Source organism: Quercus robur, chromosome 2 (assembly GCF_932294415.1).
Source record: "Quercus robur chromosome 2, dhQueRobu3.1, whole genome shotgun sequence".
NCBI lineage: Eukaryota > Viridiplantae > Streptophyta > Magnoliopsida > Fagales > Fagaceae > Quercus > Quercus robur.
Genome location: NC_065535.1, coordinates 89,464,432 through 89,485,113, shown reverse-complemented (window position 1 = coordinate 89,485,113; position 20,682 = coordinate 89,464,432). Strand labels below are relative to the sequence as shown.

Sequence of the window (20,682 nt, the reverse complement as noted above, 5' to 3'; positions counted from 1 at the left end):
ATTGGAGATTGATTTTGATGACAAGATTCGTGCATTGATTGTTTTGGTGTCTTTGTCAAACAGTTGGGAGGCCATGAGAATGGTTGTGAGCAATTCTGCATAGAAAAGAAAACTCAAATATAATGATATTCGAGATTTAATTCTAAGTAAGGAGGTTTGTGGGAGAGATGTAGATGTAAACAATGCACAAGATCAAGCTCTTGTCATGGAGAACAAAGGCATAAATAGAACTGGGGAGCCTGATGATCGGGTTACCATGTCACAATCAAAAAGTATATCTTAGTTTTAGGAGATGAGAGAATGATTCCATTGTAGGAAAAAGGAGCACATAAAAAGAAATTTTTGGCATTGGAATAAAGATGAAAAAAATGATAATGAGAAGAATACTGCAATAGTTGTGTTTGATGAGGATGTTGTGATACTCTCTCTTCAAGAGCAAAAGTATGAACATGTTGCTAAGAATAATATTGAGTGGGTTGTTGATTTAGAAGCCTCCCACCATCTTATCCCTACAAAAGGGTTGTTCTGTTAGAAAATTTGGTTTTGCATCTCATACAAAACAAACAGCGGAAGCAACAAACACGGATCTACTTCATTCATGAGAGATAACATGTAACCTTGAATTCTAGAACAAAGAATAGAAAGCGTACCTTAATGCAGTGAAATTCAAAAACAAGATTTGAGAATACCTCTAATCAACATCCCAATTCCACATAGTGCCCAAGATGAGTGGTCTCTCAATTAGTCTTTATGTACATTGATTCTCAAAAGAAAGTTCTTCTTCTTCTCATTGTAGAGAAAAACTATTTTCTTTTCTTTTCATCATATGTACATTCTAACTACCTTAATATTTACTTTATTTAATAACTTTTATTAAATAAAAATTAATTATCTAATTGGGTTAGCCTTTTAGACCTGTCCAATTGGGCTTTAGGCTTAAAATGGAACCAAAGGGAACAAATAAGACTCTAGCTCCAATGGACCTTGGGCTTATTTGTCAACTATTGACAAGTCCAAAGTTACGATTAATTATATTTAATACCACTATATAAATATAATTGCACTCTAGGCTTTATTAATAAATTATATCACAAGACTCTAATGATATCATTTGACATCTTTATGAAATATCCATAGTGAACAAAGTCATAATGAGCTGTCACTTTGTAAACAACTATTTTATCCTTGAGTACCCAATTTAATCTTTTAGTTATTCATATTTACTGAAATCCGATTTCAATAAATATAAACTTTAGTAATTTCTTATTAAAGTGGGCACCCTGAATAACCATTTCTCATTAAACTTGTGTCAAAGAGATATTTCTTGTCTCTATAATAAGAAATTATGGATTCCATCTTAAAAATATGTGTTCCCTTAACACTACGTGTGGTTACCCAACATACTGAGATTTTGACTATGGATATTAGATCTCACTCCTGATATATCAAAGTAACCTACATTTCATGATTGGGTTCACTATCCTTTAAGAATTGAGAGTCTATGAAATTAGAAGTCATAAGATTAATCATTCAAGTGACAGTTGTTGATTGAATAATTAATCTCACAGCAGTCCGGTTTAACATGTCTTAACACTTAAGACACATCAACTAGAAGTCTCCATTTCCATGATCAAGACAAACCATCTTAGTTGATGTGTTATAGTCTTCGCAGATGAAATGCCCAATTTCATCACTGATTACGAACTATATTTTGAGTTTACAAAGAACTTGTGATTTATATCTTCTGTGACTAAATCACATACAATGTATCTCAAGAACTATGATAATTTCCCATTAGTTCATTTATAAATAGTCTCATATAATTAAACAATTTAATTATTTATGACATGTCAATAAATTGGATTTCAGGGCATAAACCCCAACATGTTCACCACATATAAAGTAGACTACTTTGGTGTTATGAAGATGGGTAATTCTAACTATTCAAGAATTGTGGGAATTAGTGATGTGTGAATCAAAACAAATGTTGGTTGTACAATGATATTAAAGGATGTGCGATATGTTCAAGATTTAAGAATGAACGTGTTATCTACATTGGCTATGGATCGAGCTGGTTATTGTAAGCATCTTGGCAATGGAAGATGAAAATTCACTAAAGGATCATTGGTTGTTGCAAGAGGGCGTGTTTGTTGTGGTATGTACAAGACTTATGAGAAGGGTTGTAAGAAGAAGTTCAATGTGGTCAAAGATTTTCCATAGTTGAAAGTTGGAATTAATGGTGTTGCAACCAAGAGAGTAAAATTCTCTCTATCTAAGAGTACGTCAAATGAGGAGTGATATGTGAAAGAAAATCATGATGCTAGGCCCACATGGGATATTGATGAAATGAAAGATCTTGGAGGTCTTAAGAAGGGGGAGTAATATCCTCCACTAGAGATTGTTGAATCTCATAAGAGGAGGTGTACTAGAGTACAACGAACAGTTAGCTTCAAGAATATTTAGGCTTCTAATGAGGGAGAGCCAAGAAATTAGATTAAGGATATCCGATATGAAATAAATTCTTTGAAAATGAAAGGTATGAATAAAGTAGAAGTAGAGCCTGTTGTTGGCTTGACCGACATGAATATTAACAGAAGAAGGAGATTATTGGGTGCACTGCACCATTAGATACAGCTCACACTTGGATGTGAAATCTCTTAAATGAGCTTCTCTCACTCAAGTCTTTTAAGTCAAAGTCAAGTTAGCTTTTCATTTATGGGGCATGACTTAGGTGTGTGAATGAATGACTTTAGCATGTGAAGGAAGAAAGGAAAGAAAAGATGAAGATAAAAAAAATAAAATAAAAGAAAGGCCATTTGGCCATTTGGTGTAGTGAAGTCCTAGGGAGTAGGGGTGTGCAGCGAACTTGCCAACTCGCTAAAATTGACTCGATCCAACCTAACATGTCGGGTTGGATTAGTTTTTAAGGGTTGGTGGATTGGATTGAGTTATGAATTTATTTTTAACAATGGGTCAGATCATAAGATTTATAAATCTATCTAACCTGACCCGTCTCACCTATATTTAATATATATTTAAAAATAAAAAAATATATATATTATACAATTTTTTATTTACTTTTTTGCCACTCTTTCTAAATAAAACTCAAATCCTAAGTTCTCCTCATATAGGTTGTGTTTGTTTGGTGTTATGTTCATGATTATTTAGTTATAAACTTGATCTTATTTGCAATGGTGTTGTTCTAATATTCAATTTATTAATAATAATAATAATAATTATTATTATTATTAAAAATTGTCCAACACATGGGTCCACCCTAACCCAACCCGATCCACGTGGGTTGCATTGGATTTTTTTTAACTCACCATAGTAGGTTGGGTTGAAAAAACTCCTCACCTATGCACACCCCTACTAGAGAGTGATAGGACAGTGTTTCTTTAACGAGAGAGAGAGAGAGAGAAGTAAATGAAAAAAAGAAAAGTTTTTTTTTTTGTTCAAGCAATATTTTTAATTTATTGTGAACTCAAGTTTGGCTTGAGTATTGTAATTTATATTTTATATATTAAAATTATTTAGAATTTTTCTTATAGTTTTTTCCAGAAAAATATTTTTTTACGTAAACCTATGTTATGTGTAGTTATGTTTCCGCTGTACTCCTTGAAATTTATTCAATTTTTCCTGACATCCCCCACCTGCTGTAAGAGGGAGGCTTCATGATTGCATGTTGTACTTTCTCCTACATCTTGGACTATGCAGGCTAACTTTGCTTTGCTTTGCTTCATTCTTAATTTCTTCTTTGCTTTTGTCTCTTTACTCTCTCATTTGTCTCATTTTCCTTTTTGTGTCTTTTTGTCTCGTTTATATGTTTTTGTCCTTTTCCTAGTTTCATTTCTATCCTTTCAATATTTCTCGTTTTCATTTTTATTCTTTTACTTTCTTATTTTAATCTTTTATTTTTCCTTATTCAAATATTTTTTTGCATCCCTCTCCATCCCAAAAAAAGAAAAGAAAAAATGAACTACACGCAGATTATGTATCAAAATTTCATCACTACATTGAAAGCTTTTTGTTAAATATGTTGATAACTAGACATGGCAAAACGGGCGGGTCGGGTCGGGTTCGGGTCGGGTCAATCGGGTTGCGGGTCGGGTCGGGCTGGGTCGGGTTGACCCGTATTTTTCACATGAAATTTTTTATTTTTTATTTTTTTTATAAAGAAAACAATATGTATTTGCCATTTGGATAGTTATGCAACATATTACTTAATGTAAAATGCATTATTTTGCATTCACTACTTATATCAAGAATAAACTCAGTTAAACTTATTAATATTTATTCAATAATTTTAAAATTATACAGATCCTAACATTGCTATCTAAAACAAAACAACACAAAGATAAGTAAAACAAATATACATGTTTTATTTTTACACAATATCAACATTCCAAAAAAAAAAAAAATTACAAATGACTTATTGGATAACTCATTTGATAAAGAATAAAAACATATAAGAAAGTTACAATTTAAAAAATTAATTTTATAATCTATTATCAATTGTGGTTGACACTCTATTTCAATTTGAGATATACATTAAAGTTTGATTGCTTACTTATTTATACCTAATCTCTTTTATGAAGATCATATCATTGTTAAGCAGCACACACTCTAGGAAATATCATAATTTATTTTGAAAAGCCGTTTATTTTGAACATAAATTGTTAAAAAATATATCTAAGCATTCATAATTTATACTAATTTGATACTTTGGCTTTACTATTTTCACACTCGTGAATGTGTCTCACACATATCTACAATTTTAAATCTGTTTTTAACTTTATTGTAACCAGATTATCTTGGCATGTACTTTGCTATTTCATATCTAAAAATCTTTACTCATTACAGAATGCTCAACCATTTATTTTTCAATTAATTTGCATGCAGTTATGTAAATGTATCAATTGTTTCCTTAAAGCTCACAATAAACAATTAAACCAATATTGTCTTAATTTCACTATTTTTTTTACCCAAAAAAAAAAAAGTTTTAAAAAAATGGTTCGGGTTCGGGTCGGGTCGGGTTGACCCGCATAAAACACGGGTCGGGTCACGAGTCAACCCGTTTTTGCTTCGGGTCAAAAAAATCGGGTTCGGGTCGGGTCGGGTCGGGTCAGAAAATTCTGACCCGTTTTGCCATGTCTATTGATAACATAGCTTGGTATAAACACGTTGTTGGTTTTAATCGGGATATCTTTTGATCCATGTTTTAAAATACAATTGTTAGTTTCTTTTAGTTTTTTATAATTGAAAGCAAGATCGCGGACCCAGATTTTGGAAGCATGGCAAATCTGTAACTTGGCCAAGGTGGTTATGAGATGGGAAAGGAGAAAAAAGGGGTAATTAGAGTACAAAACTTTGATTATTCCCAATCACTATCCGATTGAAAATTATGAGGCACGACAAGGGACTGACTACTGAGCTCAAATCAAAATTGACCCTCAAAGCAATCCATGCCACAAGTCATTTACCCACGAAGTACGCAGGCGAGAATCATTGAGACCCAGGCCCAAACCAAAGTATACTCAATTGTACTTAAGAACAAAGCCATTTGCTTTATAATTGAAATGAATGATGATCAACAAACTGACAAAGAAGCTGGGGACAACCGACAAGAACACAAAGCCAGACAATAAATTTGCACGATTGGACTCCCCACTAAAATTTGGTAGCTGAGAAAACAAATGCTGCATCCACCACTCAAACAGCTCCGACAATTCCACAGCTTTATTTCATCACTTTTTCTTACTTTTTGGCATTGCTGTTGCAATATCTTCAAAATAAGTTTGATAAGTTTCTTATCTATAATCAACCATACGTTGGAAAATGTCCAATAGAAGAAAGTTGAAGCATGACCAGTGATTCTCCATCACGTAACCAACACGTTATAGGACAAAATCAATCAGTGATTTATTCTCATCCACCCTCCACTAGGCCAATCAAAATTCATTTCCCAACTCAACGTTGCTCTCTCAACAACTTTTTGTCATTAATTAAAAAGAGATGATTCAAAATTTAAAGCGATTGAAACCTATTAATTATATTCATTGTTACATTAATTTTTAGTATTTTTAACATTTTTCTTTTAGGATTAGTATCCACGTTACTAGGAAAAGGTTAATGGGCACCATAAGGTGCTTAAAGATGAATTATCATAAGGTCTAGCTAATAAATAAATTTCAATCAAAAAACAAAACCTAATAAATAAATTACTATAAAAAAAGAAAAAAAAAAGCTAATAAATAAATTGATATAAATTAATAAGATGTTTTAAAAATACAAGGCGGTAAGTAAAACTCAAAAAGTTTGATACTATTCACTTCTTATCAAAAATCTGACATAAAGAATTCCAGGTACTTGAACACTGCCCACGCAACATCTTTATCTGGAAGAAACATTGGTGACATTAATCACAAATATAATAGCTTTCTCACCGAACAATAAGGAGCAGTAAATGATCATTTGTGTCAGGTGCAGTACACGGCCTTTATGGATCATCCAGCAACCAAAAACAATGGCAAAGCTAAATCAAATAGACACAAGAAAATTAAAATTTTAAATAATAATAAGTTTGAGTTGAGAAGCAATTTTTAGCTACTGATGCACGAAACCAATAATGATCAAACTAGAAGAGAGAAAACAACACAAGTCAAACCAACTCCAAGCGTATAACAAAGAACAGGAAAAAAAAAAAACAAACCGTCTTCGTGAAAAATTATTATCAAGCACAAAAGAACTTTACAGAGCCAAATATAGGCGCATTCACAAGGACATCTAAGCTAGAAGATGATAGGAAGCCACCTAATCACTTTACATGCTAATATAATCCAGTCTACTGACGATTCCAATAGGCATTGTCCTTCCTATTGTTTCTGAACGCACAGCACCCAACGGAGTACACAACAACGAGGAAGACAAGGAATATAACGTTGACAATGGCCACCTTCTTCCAGTTACTCTTGATGTTGTCGAGCAATCCAGCCTTGCATGATTGACAGTTGAAGCACAAAACATTTGGGTCATTGCTCCATGTAGTGCAGTCTGGGTTACTACTAGCAACAGCAGTGTTATTATTGGTCCATTCAGTTGGTTTCACATAGGTAAAATTGCAGTCGTTTGATGGCTTGCAGCAACCAGACTGCAAATCAATGAACACATTCAGAAGGCATATAAAAGTAGTGAAACTGGTAGCAACATATAAACGATTGAGATACGAATCAAGCCACTCACTGCAATCTAAATTTTACACAAACACACATTACACATATTTGCACAGTCCTTAACTAAGGATATCAATAACCAGCAACTTTTCAATGCTGTTATGTTGTCCTACAAGAATTGCATATAGTTCTAGTCCCTAAAATTTAAACAAAGAAACACCACAGTCCTCAATTAGGGATATCAATAACCAGCAACTTTTCTCTTTTTTTTTTTGGGGGGGGGTGGTGTGGGTGGGTTTGTTTGGATAAGTATAACCAGCAACTTTTCAATATTGTTATACTGTTATCTTGTCCTACAAGAATTGCATATTGTTCTAGTCCCACAAATTTAAACAGGGAAACACCAAACCACCAAAGTGAAAAATAGAATTGTAATTCTCTTGTTCTAATCAAGACCCATATAAAAAAAAAAAAATCAATTACACACACTATCAACAAGGATGGTTTAAATTGATTGCATGCTATCAAAAAGGATGGTTTGACGGGCTATATTTTCTTAAGATGTTAGAAAGCCCCATCAATGTTATTTTATATAAACACAAGGGTAACATCTAGAACTTAACCAACCATTACAAAATTTTGCCAAAAATATAAGGAGTCCTTGCGGAGTTCATATATATGTGATGAAACTCTAATCAAACCAATATCAAGTTTATCTCATGAAGGACAAAACTATTTTATACAAAATCCTTTTTAAAATAAGATTCCCTGGTCAAAGAAAAGAGGGATATTCCATTAAAAATTGGAACAATACCTCCTAGTCTACCATAATATATGACAACAGCAACAAAGGGCCCAACTGGTTATGGCAATAACTGAATCCAAGATGGTCCTAGATAATCATACAATAACAATTTGGTTTTTTATTGGGGACACAATGGACCTAAATGCATTCACAGGAGACTGGACGCATTCTGATCAGCTTCAACGGTTTATGCCTCCCCAGAAATATTATCCTATGATATGCTTTCATGAAATTATACCAGAAAATTTCAAACAAATACCACATATCTCGAACAGAAGAAAATCCAAATTGCAATTACCAACATAAGTTAAAATAGAATAAAATAAAATCAGAAAAGAAAACATCAAACTTGGGTTATAAAATTAGTCTTTCTGAAGGCAGTTCTGCAAAATTTTCAGGGAATAAACATCGATGGAATAATAATAAACACTTCTGCTACAGAATCAAACATTGAACAATCAACACAATTAACTCCAGAAGCACCAACCCACCATAGCATGAGATTGATTCCAAAAATCAATAATAAAGAGTGGAAACATAAACCCGTACAATCGCTAACGAAATGTAAATAGCTTGTGTACAATCATATTATAACCAATTTGGTTATTAAAATAAATTTCATTATCAATCAAAAAGAAACTTGAGAAAGAATAATTGTTAATTGGAAAAAGATTAATGTGAAAAGAACCCAACAAATTCCTTTTAATCCAAAAAGTTAAAACTGTGCTGAAAAGGCTTCCAACTTTTTACAAAGACCTTATCACAACAAGATATAGCAGATTCACAAATTTGATACACAAGACAAAAACACACCCCCAAAACATTCTCTTTTTGTAGGAATTGAAATACTGATTAAACATGCTTTTCAACCTAGTTGAAAACTAAACAATTCAGACCAATAACAATTAAGAAACACATACAAGACAACAAAATTGCCTTAAAAAGTCAAACCTGAAACAAAAACCAAAATACCCAATTCCAAAAAAGGCCCAAATCATGCTTAAACTTAAGAAATCAGATCTCAATCCAAAAACAAAGACACGCCCACTAATCTAATCCCAAAACCCAAATGGAAAAAACAAGTCCAACCCACATACCTGAAGCGCAGAGAGATTCTCAGCATAGAACTGCTCCATGTTGTCGTTCACAAACTTGTCAGCAAAACTGGTACAAACCTTACTATCCTGCAAGCAACTTTTAATTTTGTTCCAATTCTTGGTATTGGTAACCCTCTTCTGCAACCAATTGGAGTAATCACCAAGCCTATACTCCTTATACCCACGATTCGACACGGCCTCCCCAGCACCCTTGTTGGTAATAGCAAAGACAAATATGGTAAACACGAAGAGAAGAACTATGAGGAGGAACATGACCAGAAGGTAGAACCAGAGGAGCCATGAAACACGGCAACAAGCTCCGATTAAGCCAGCTATGGAGACCACCATGAGAAAAACGCCGAGTGCGATGATGGGTTTGTCGAGCCAACGCTCGCACTCGGTGTCGGCCTGTCGGCTCAGCCATATCCCACCAGCGAGGATTGGGATTGAGAGTAGGAAGGTCACGAAGTTGAGTATCCCAACCAGGTTGTTGCTCACGCGGAACATCGTGGCGTTTTGCTAGACAGAGAGATGAAGCAGTCAAATTTTTGTGCTATACACAGCCTGTTTTATATACAAGCCGTGGGATTCTATTTTCGATAATATGTGTGGAAAGTACTTTTGACGCAACCCATTTTTGTTAGACTTATAATTCCTATCTATCCACGTTCGGAAACGTGTGAGGCATGTTCTCTGTTATTTTTTTATTTGGGTTAAAACTTAAAAGATCATTTTCTTATTAAAATAAAAATAAAAATTACAGTACATGGACTGCCCTGGCTTAGTCAGGGTGCACGTGGGCATGCCATGCTTTTGACCATAAGCACACACAGGGTTACTAAGTCCTAGGCGGTGTGCACACGAACTACTTAAAGCTTAGGCAAGGCACACAGTCAAGGCTAAGGCATGTTGCATATATATAATTTTTTTTTTGAATAAAACACACTGAAATATTATTAAACATTTAAAAAACAAGTACATCATGGATAAGAACTTGCTGAATACAACAAAGAATCTCTTCAATCCAAATTACATCATTGACAAAGCTTTAAGCTTGTCGTGCTAGAATGTGGGCTGGCTTATTACCATTCCTTCGCACATGAGAATAACCAACTACCCCAACATCCGAACTCAAAACATGAATTCCTTCCATAATAGCTGCAACCGAAGTAGGAGGCTGTGAAACCTGCTTGAGGGCATTAGAAACAATCACAGAATCTCCTTCCAACACTCCATTCTTCAACCCCAAATGTCTTGCCAACAAAACACAAGCTTCATATGCCTTTGCTTCAACTTCAAGTGCCCCCATTTGAGCTCTAATTTTTCTGCATAATGCAGCCAACAATCTGCCTTGCTGATCTCTAATGACCACACCAATGCCAGCCAACTTCTTTGTGGGAAAAAGAGCACCATCTACATTAATCTTGCATAGACTCAAGGGAGGAGGGACCTAGACCGAATGTTGAAGAACTTCTTGTCTGTCACCGAGAGGCTGAACCAGATCAGAGGCAATGGATTCATGACTCTCTATTGCAGACCAAAATTCCTACAAATAACTTGTTGCTGACCGAGCCACTTCCAGTTCGTTTTTTGCTTCATCTCTATGATAAATTTCATTCCTATTGCACCATAATTTCCAAGCAATCATCACCAATTTTGAACATTTGATACCCCCAGCATCATTGGTCATCAGTTCATGCCATAACAAATCCTGGAATGTAACGATATTAGCATCAGGAGGCAACAGATTCAACTTTGAAGTAGCCCAAGCCGCCTGTGTTGTCGAACAACCCCAAAAAATATGGCCATTCGTTTCCGCACTCTCCAAACAACATACACACAGAGATTTAGCAATAACATTACGCCTTAGCAATTTGACTTTTGTCGGTAAAGTGTCGCGACAAGCATGGCAACAAAAATGACGCACCTTATGAGGAATAGGCAATGACCACACTTTCTTCCAAAATCTTCTTAGTAGAGTACCATCAGAAGTAGTGCCATGGCAATTAGATTTGAACATGCATGGAAACCACCAATTTATACGCACTCCCAACAGTGAACATTCCATTGTGAGTTACAACCCAAACCAATTTGTCCTCCAGTAAAGTGGCACTCAAAGGGATACTTTTAATTAAATCAACTTCATTAGGTAGAAAAAGACTGTCAAGAACTTCATTCTTCCATTTTGCTGTGTTTGAATCAATTAAATCAGCAACCCTTGTATCAAGACTCAGAAATAACCTTGGAGAAGTGACCCTACAAGTCAAACCCTATGGCAGCCACTTATCTTGCCAAACCTTTATATTTGCTCCATTGCCAACCCTCCATCGTAAACCTTCATTTATTAGGCTTTGGGCAAATATTAAACTCCTCCAAGTATAAGAAGGATTATCTCCAATCGAGGCATGAATAAAATCACAAGTTGGGAAGTATTTAGCCTTAAGAACCCTATAAACAAGAGAGTTGCTGCCCATTTGAAGATTCCAACCTTGTTTTGCAAGCAAAGCCTTATTGAACAATTTTAAATCCTTGAATCCCATTCCTCCATTACACTTAAGTTCACACATTTTCTCCCAACTAAGCCAAGCTATTTTCCTTTCCTCCTTTTGTCCCCACCAAAAATTTCTAATCATCCCCATTAAATCATCACAAAGCGAGTCTGGAAGTTTGAAACAACTCATAGTGTAAGTTGATATTGTTTGGGCCACTGCTTTAATTAGAACCTCTTTCCCCGCCTTTGAAAGTAACTTCTCTTTCCAACCTGCCAACACTTTCCCCAATTTCTCCTTGATAGCATTGAAGGTAGTTCTTTTATTTCTCCCAACCAAAGAAGGTAAACCAAGATACTTCTCATGTTGCTTGATTATTTGAGCACCAAACCAATTCTTTATCTCCTCTTGGACATCTCTTGAGGTATTACTACTAAAAAACAAAGATGTTTTTACATGGTTTAATTGTTAACCATAATCTTTCTCATACACCTCAAGCAATCTTTGTAGTTCATCACATTCCTCAAGTGTCGCCTTGCAAAAAATCAGGCTATCATCTGTAAAAAACAAATGAGACAATCTTGGACCTCCTCTACAAATTTTCACCCCCTCCATTTGACCCCTATCCATCGCTAATTGAATCAAAGCAGACAAACCTTCTGCACACAAAAGAAAAAGATAAGGTGATTATATGATTAATCTATTATTTTACTACATAAACTTAACAAATCAATCTATGATTATATTGTTTCTTAAAGAAAAAAGTATGATCATATTAAGAAATTTATTTATGGGGTAGTGTTTATATTACACAATGTATACATATTTCAGTTTTTGAACTAAAATGATTTTTGTTTAAAAAATAAATTGTTTGTACGACGTATGCAACAGTAAAATACTAGTAAAATTTTACTAAAAAAAAGGTGTGTGCAATGACAATTATTCTTTATTAATTATGTTTTTGAAATCTACCATTCATAGTGATTGTCACGTTAATTCGGAAATATATTTTTAGGATTTTCTTACAAATTAATGCAATAATGAATGTGAATTTTTGAACTTGTACAATAAATAAATGAATGTTTAAATTGTTTCTTGTGACTAGTGATACTTTGTAAATTCTATGTGATAAAATTGTACTGAGCTGATATCCATGCTGAATTTTATCATACATTTGAAATAAATAAATAAATACACATATACAAAATAGATGTTTGATTTTAATCTAAATATGTAAAATTAATTTATGAACCAAAGTTAAATTTTCTTATAAATAAAAAACATTTTTAAACATTGCTCTATAAATCTAATTCAATCAATTGTATCATTTATCAATAAGTTTAATAATACAATATCTTTATAATGTATTTTTTTTCTTGGCTTCGGTACATAGTAAAAATGATGTCATTATGGTTTTGGAGAAACTTATAGTCAGAGAGTAGAATAGAATCTTGTAAAAGTGAAACAAATAAAAGTGATGTCAATTAAAAATAATATATTTTAATTTCAACAAGTCTTTTTAACACATTAATATTCTTCATATTATTTTTATTATTAATGAAAAGATTGTAATTTTCATTGCAAAATATAAAATGTTAGCAGCTAGTTCTATCATTCCATTCCCCATTGATTCCACTATGAAACTAGGTTCATCTTTCTTCCAAATTATCTCTTAGCTTGAAGACATAGCATATGGTGCAATTTGGTGAGCATCAACATTCCCCTCCCGTTTAGTATTCATACTAGAGGGTAGAGACATCTAACATACAACTCTAAGAGTGAATTAATTTGTCGTTCCTCATTAATATTACTCATATAACTGAGTAAAATATAATTAAATATATTAAAAGGAACTTATGAATATATGTTTTATGTCGGTGTACACACTGGTGATGACTTACTCAAAATTGGATATTTTGTGTGACAGTGACTCAAAATTGGATATTTTTCAATGGGACAAAAGGAAATTGCGTTAAGTAGATGAGGATTGAACTTTGAAGTGAACAAAATCAACAAATTTGGCCTCTTCAGTCTTGTATGTACGTAAACGTCACTCTAACTCCTGCTGGTTTTGAAAGAAAAGTTGAAAACTCCTACTGATTAATATATTCTAACTTGTTTTCTATCTTATCTCAAAAAGCATATATTTTACTTATAAATCACTGTAAACTTGGATTTTCATAAAGCAGACGCACCTGCACACACAAAACGCCTTTTTGTCTGCCGACTTTCCCTTTTGATCGGTACAAATACTTGATTTAATTTAATAGCTATTTGTCATAAAAGCACCACATTATTTGAAATTTTTAGAACATTCAACGTAAAGGTGTTTAAAAGCTATTTTAACACCTTAAACACTAAAAAAATGTTTTATTAGTGATGCCAAACTTAAAAAAATTTAGCTGGTTAAAAAAAAAAAAAAAAAAAAAACCTTTAATGGTTAAAATAGGATTAGATGGTCTGGTAAGCAGCCAGGGTACGTAATATTGATTAAAGTCATTTCACGACAACTTTTTACTACAAAATAAATTTTCCTTTCACATTTAGATCTTGTAACTCAATAAATTAATTAGCCTAAAGGGGATTTGACATTTAAGTTATAGTCCAATATAAATTGTGTTCTTTATGGTGTTATATATTTGTGGTTCAAACCTCCCTCATCATCCTCCCCCCTTCCCTTCGTTCACTATCTATCTAAAAAAATTAAAGACTTGAGTACAAATTAAAGATTGATAATCATTCATTCAACTAGAATTTTTTTTTCATTGTCTTCTTTTTTTTTTATCAGTTTCATTGTCACTTTATCATATCCCCATTTTAAGTTTGTTTTATGCAAGATATTTTTAATGAATAAAAAATAATAGGCGTAAATGCACTTTTAGTCCCTACATTTTGACATTTTTCCATTTTAGTCCCTACATTTTATTTTTTCTACTTTTAGTCCCTAAAACCAATTAACGCGTTCTATTTTCGTCCTTTCCGTCAGTCAACCAACGGAAATAGCTGAGGTGGCAGCCGGAACAATTAAAATATTATAAAAAATGCCACATCACCCTGACAAATCAGCATATAAATTTTAAAAATTAATTTATTAATTTTAATTAAATAAAAAAATAAAAACATAATTAAAAATAATAAAATCAAACCTAAACCCAGAAAATCAAATCCAAGAACACGAATTCAGAATTAAAAACAATGAAATCAAATGCCTATGAACACAAGAACACAAACCCAAAAAATCAAACCAAGAACAAGAATTCAAAATTAAACCCATTGAATCAACTTCCTTTCCCACTTAAAATCAAATCAATAATGCAATAAAATTTGAGAAGAGAACAAAGACCAATGCTGAAAGACCCATGCTGAAAATCCATCAGTTTTTCTCGTTCTTCCCCAAAGATTCATAGCCAAAATCATAAAATCAAAGAAAACCCAGAAATCTCAAACACTCAAAAACCCAAAAACTCAAACAAAACCCAGTTTATTTCAAACAATCAACAACAAAATCAAACAACAAGGCCAACTCGGCTCATTGAATCAAACAAACACACAAACCTAGAAAAACCCAACCAAACTCAGCTCATTGAATCAAACTCGGCTCATTGATTTTTTTTTTTTTTTCTGGTTTCAATTTTTTGGGTTTGGGTATTTGATTTTCGGGTTTGATTTTCTGGGTTTGGGTATTCGTTTTGGGTTTCTTATACTCGGCTTCGGATTTAGCCAGCGCTTCCAGCGTTTCTTTCGACCGTGCTTGAAAATTGCCGGTGTCGGATTCTTCTTCGTTTTGGTGGGTTCGGAGCACGGTCTCTAAGGATGAGAGTTGAGCTATCTCACTCGATGGCGAAGCTTGAAGGCAACAGCAGAGCTTGAAGATGACAGCGATAATGGCAGAGCTTGAAGGCGATGGCAGTGCTTGAATTCGACGGTGGCGATGGTAGATCTTGAAGGCGATGACGGCGATGACAGAGTTTGAAGACTACCTTTTACTCGCCTGGGTTTGTTGTTGTCGGTTGTGGCTTTTGCTCACTGGGGTTCACTTGTTGTGGGTTATGGCTTTTGATCGCCGGAGTTTGCCGCCGTGGGTTGAATCGATTTTGAGGCTTGGGTTTGAATGGGTTGTGGGTCTGAATAGGTTCTTAGGTTGGTTTTGAAGTTTCGACGGTGTGTGGCGTTGTTTTGGTGGTGGGTATAAATTTTGGTGGTTGTGGGTTGCTGTTGGTGGGTATAAATTTCATGTTCTTGGGTTTGATTTTCTGGGTTTGTGTTCTTGTGTTCATAGGCATTTGATTTCATTGTTTTTAATTCTGAATTCGTGTTCTTGGATTTGATTTTCTGGGTTTAGGTTTGATTTTATTATTTTTAATTATGTTTTTATTTTTTTATTTAATTAAAATTAATAAATTAATTTTTAAAATTTATATGCTGATTTGTCAGGGTGATGTGGCATTTTTTATAATATTTTAATTGTTCCGGCTACCACCTCAGCTATTTCCGTTGGTTGACTGACGGAAAGGACGAAAATAGAACGCGTTAATTGGTTTTAGGGACTAAAAGTGGAAAAAATAAAATGTAGGGACTAAAATGGAAAAATGTCAAAATATAGGGACTAAAAGTGCATTTACGCCAAAATAATATTATGCAACTGGCATTAGATTCATATCGCCTAGAGACACCATACTATATCAATAAAAGATTTTTTTTTTCTCTCTCTTTTAATTTGGTCCACTAAAAGCCGTGTTTTGTTTTGTTTTTTATTTATTTTTTTTAATTTATATTTCAATTGTTGGAAGAAAATGAAGAAGATTTGAATTTTAGATGTCTCCATTAGAAACACTAAGAAGTGTCAACTAATTTTTATAAAATTTAAGTTTTCTATCCAATGTTTAGTAAAGTTTTTTTTTAATTATTTTTTTTGGGGTAAAGTTCTTACCATAATCTTTTCTAAAAATTTAGAAGAATTCTATCAGAATGTTCCTAATAGGATTTTCATAAACTCAAATGTGAAGGCCTTTTGGACATAGGAACAAATTAAGTGTTTTTATTGAATAGAGCTTTCAGTAAAAAAGTTTAAGAATTTGGAATTACACGTGTCACGTCAATAAGTACTACTTGAGATAGCTATAGAGTTAGGTTAATTATACTCTTAAACTTTCATTCTATTTAGTGGATTTGTTTCCTTGAGGGTTGGTGGTAAACCACCAAAGAATTTTTCCCTTCTTAAGTTTTTCTCTTTCATATATAACCATATCAAATATGTTCTATTTTCCATTGTCTATATTTGTGATATGTATAGTTGTATGCATTTAACCAACTGATTTTAACGCGTAATTGGTTTATTAATCAAACTTATCATGAAATTGGTTAATTTGCAAAAATCTAGGTCTAGATTTACTTATTGTCACACTATTCATTTTGAGTATGCTCTGGCCACAAATGTTTAAGTTGCCTACGCAGGCCAGAAAACTTGCTGACAGAGATGAAAGTCTGCATGGTTAAAAGAATTGGTCTCAAAAGTAAGCTTAGTTTGATGAAGAAGGATCAAGTCATTCTGTTACTGTTCAAGTCAGCGAAATTTAATTGAATAAATAGAGGATTGGAATGAGATTAGATATAATTAAGCATCATATGCTTTATTGGTGAAACTTGGTTTGGTTCCCCTCCCCATCGCTAAGCATGAATTTATTTGGTGGTTAGCAATGAAAAATAGACTGGCAATTCGAGCCAAGCTGCTTTGGGATAATGAGGACTCAGCTCGCTCTTTCTACATAAGCCTTTTACAGAGTTGTAACCTATTGGTGTTGGCATTTGGGGGTGTAGGAAAGTCCAAATAGGCATCCATGTGGATAGCCTATAGCCTTAGGTTTTTGGTGTACACACTATATTACTGCACTAATCACTAATTCTGTATGTTGAAGGCTTGAAGACACGTTCGGAAAATTTAGAGAGGCGCACACACTCTTATCCTGTTGTCTCTAGTTTCAGGGTTCCCAAGGTCTCGGTCAGTGAACATCAGATAGGAGACCCGTTGTTGATGCTTCCAATGGAGATCTTGAAGATGGACATAGAAGTTGTGGGTAGAGTCATGCTAGATCCGTGTTTTGGCTAGAGTTTGGTACCAAACCCAAGATATAAGTACCAAAAGTCTTAGATTTCAAAGGGAGCTACAGCAGCATAAAGATAGAATCTAGTATTGTAAATAGGGAATCCATTTTCTGTAGTAAAAGCAAGAATCTCAATGAGTGATTGTAAGGGATTGGCCCTGCTGGCTGATTATAAGTTTGGTCATAATGGAAGATCATTTTGTATTACAGCAATTAAAAACTGAGTTTAATATGGTTGTTTTGTTGTAATACCGTGTCTAGCTACAGATATATATGTAGCTGCGACTTTGTGCTTGTAATGTGTTCCATTTAATTTTATTAATTTCACTAATTCATCCTATACAATACTAATAATTAGGTCTCTACAATCTATCAATCAACATTTTGTCACAGAGATATTAATTTCATTAGCTTAGCATCCTTTAACAAACATACACACTACAACTAAAAAGGGTTCATTTAATCTTGAACCCCGCTCTCCCTCAGTAGGAGCTCCTCTCTCTCGCTCTAGCACGAGTCTCTCACTCCCTCATCTGATATGGGTCTAGCCTGGGTCTCTAGTAGCCCTTGGGGCTTGATATTTCGCAGCCATTGAGATGGAACAAGTAGTTATTGATGGATTGCAGCATCTCCAACTTACTAAAGAGGAAGAAGAAGAAATCTCCATATCAACCGCTAGCAGCTCAAACCTCTTGGAAGAGTGCGAGCTGAGTCTGTTTGGCCGGCTTCTAGCTGACAGAAACCAAAACATGAGAGCTTTTAAATCAACTCTTAGATCAGTTTGGAAGATGGGTTCGGATTTACGGATCGTTGATGTAGGAAAAAATATTTTTCAGTTCAAATTTAGCTTAAGTTATCAACTAGAATGGGTTGAGAGAAATGGTCCCTGGAATTTCGACAATAACATCCTGCTCCTTTGCAGATGGAGGAAAGGTTTATCAGTAACAAACATCTCTTTCACTCACTCTCCTCTCTGGATCCAAGTTTGGGGTCTTCCATTTGAAAGTATGACAGAGGAAGTTGGAAAGGATCTTGGCAGCAAGCTGGGCAAATATATTGAATCAGATAGATGTTCTTGGTTGTCGGAACAAGCAAAATTTTTGCGAATACGAGTGGACATCCCCATTGACAAGCCCCTTCGAAGGGGTGGAAACATTGTAAACATGGAAGGAGACAAACATTGGGTCACTTTCAAATATGAAAGGCTCCCAAACTTCTACTTTCTTTGTGGAATATTGGGTCATGATGAAAAGCACTACTCTAGTTCTCAAGACAGGTCTGAATGCAGCAGACAATATGGGGATTGGCTTCGTGCAAACAATGGGGCCAGGGGAGGTTTGGAAAAACAAAAAGTTGCGAGCAGTAATGGGCATGAAGAACGAATGGATGAGGACCTTGGTAATCGGTTTTTTCCAGTGAACACCAGTCCGGCGAGCGTGGGATCGGAGAAGATGGGGCTCTCATCAGCCCAGTCAAATCACACGAGCTCCAATAACATGAACCAGGACCAAGGCTACACGTTAGACACACTGTCAGTGGAAAAACAGAGAAGCGACAACACGGTACGTTCCTTGAGCCCTGCACCCTCTCTAGAAAAGCTTTCAAGTGACTCCCAAATGCCGGTAGAGGCAAGAAAGGAAACAGAAGCCATGCCTTCTACTGTGGGCTGTTATAAGCATGCATTAGAGGCCCATAAACCAACCAGCCCAAAGAAACCCATTAACAATTCCTCCCATGCAAGTGAGCCCGCCAGCACCACTTCAAATTCAAAGAAGCCCATTAACAGCCCCACACCTATTAGTGAGTCCAGCAACATTTCTTTAAGCCCGAAAAGAAGAAACATTAAAAGGATTGCTAGAGCCCAAGGAAGGGGAACTCAAAACACTAATCTTAATGACCAAAGTCCAATTAGGCTCTCAGGTTCCAAAAGAGCAGCAACGTGTGAGTTTCTAGTAGAGAACGTAAACAAGCCCCAGAAGAAACAACGTAAGTCATGTCAAACTGAAGCACAAAATAACATTGAGAGATCGGCGGTGACTGCTGAGCAGCACCGCCAGGAGCAATGAATTCCCTATGTTGGAATTGCCGGGGAATTGGGAACCCCCGGACAGTTTTTGCGCTCCGTGATTATTTGCAGCGCTGGAATCCCAAACTCGTCTTCCTCTCGGAGACAAAATTGATTAGCAGGCGTATGGAGAAAGTTAAGTACAAGCTGGGTTTTTCAAATGGACTTATTGTTCCTAGTAGGGGACGTAGGGGTGGCCTTGCTCTGCTCTGGTCCAGTGACACTGTTCTGGAAATTAAGAGCTATTCAGACTATCACATTGATGCGGTTATTACAGAATCTAGCAATGGTTTTTTGTGGAGGTTCACTAGGTTTTACGGGCGTCTTGAGACTCATCTTAGGGAAGATTCCTGGAAACTCCTTTCTTTTCTTAATAGTCAGTTTAATTTTCCCTGGTTTTCCTGTGGTGACTTTAATGAAATTCTTTCAATGACTGAAAAAGCAGGTGGTGCTCTTCGTTCTCAATGCCAAATGGACAAATTCCGGCAAGTTGTGAATTTATGTGGATTTAAGGATTTGGGGTTTTGTGGCCCTAATTTTACCTGGTGCAATATGAAGGAGGGGAGCACCAGAATTTTGCTCCGTTTGGACAGAGCCTTTGCTAACTCTGAGTGGCTTAATCATTTCAAGGATCCAATTATGCATCATCTGGTTGAATCAACATCAGACCATTGTATTCTTATCACCACAGACCCCTCCCGCCCGGTTAATAAGCGCAATCGTAGGTTCCATTTTGAGGCGATGTGGACTAAAAGAGATGATTGCAGAGAAGTCATTGATGCTGCCTGGAACTCCGGCACCCTTGCCATCATGCCGGATAGGATTGCTTCCAACCTCCAAAGATGTGCTGCTGCTCTTTCAACTTGGAACCAGAATGTAGTGGGAAATATTACAAAGAAAATCCAAGAAAAGAAAAAAGCCCTCTCGTCTCTTTCCATTGATGACAGAGGCAA

At 35.0% G+C, this 20,682-nt stretch overlaps 1 protein-coding gene across 1 annotated transcript; it reads right to left on the bottom strand.

The window, feature by feature from the left end:
- Positions 1–6,545: 6,545 nt before the first annotated feature.
- On the bottom strand, positions 6,546–9,669 carry LOC126715709 (tetraspanin-8-like). Its single transcript, XM_050416460.1, has 2 exons — positions 9,075–9,669; positions 6,546–7,150 (listed from the first exon to the last, which is right to left on the bottom strand). The coding sequence occupies exons 1-2, from the start codon at positions 9,579–9,581 to the stop codon at positions 6,845–6,847; spliced, it is 813 nt and encodes a 270-aa protein (XP_050272417.1). The 5' UTR covers positions 9,582–9,669; the 3' UTR covers positions 6,546–6,844.
- Between the last annotated feature and the right edge of the window lie 11,013 nt (positions 9,670–20,682).

Excerpts from the sequence above, each read along its gene's own strand:
- LOC126715709 (XM_050416460.1), bottom strand. The coding sequence starts at position 9,581 with ATGTTCCGCGTGAGCAACAACCTGGTTGGGATACTCAACTTCGTGACC. Across the intron at positions 7,151-9,074 it reads AGAATCTCTCTGCGCTTCAG|TCTGGTTGCTGCAAGCCATC; the intron begins GTATGTGGGTTG and ends ATTGATTTGCAG.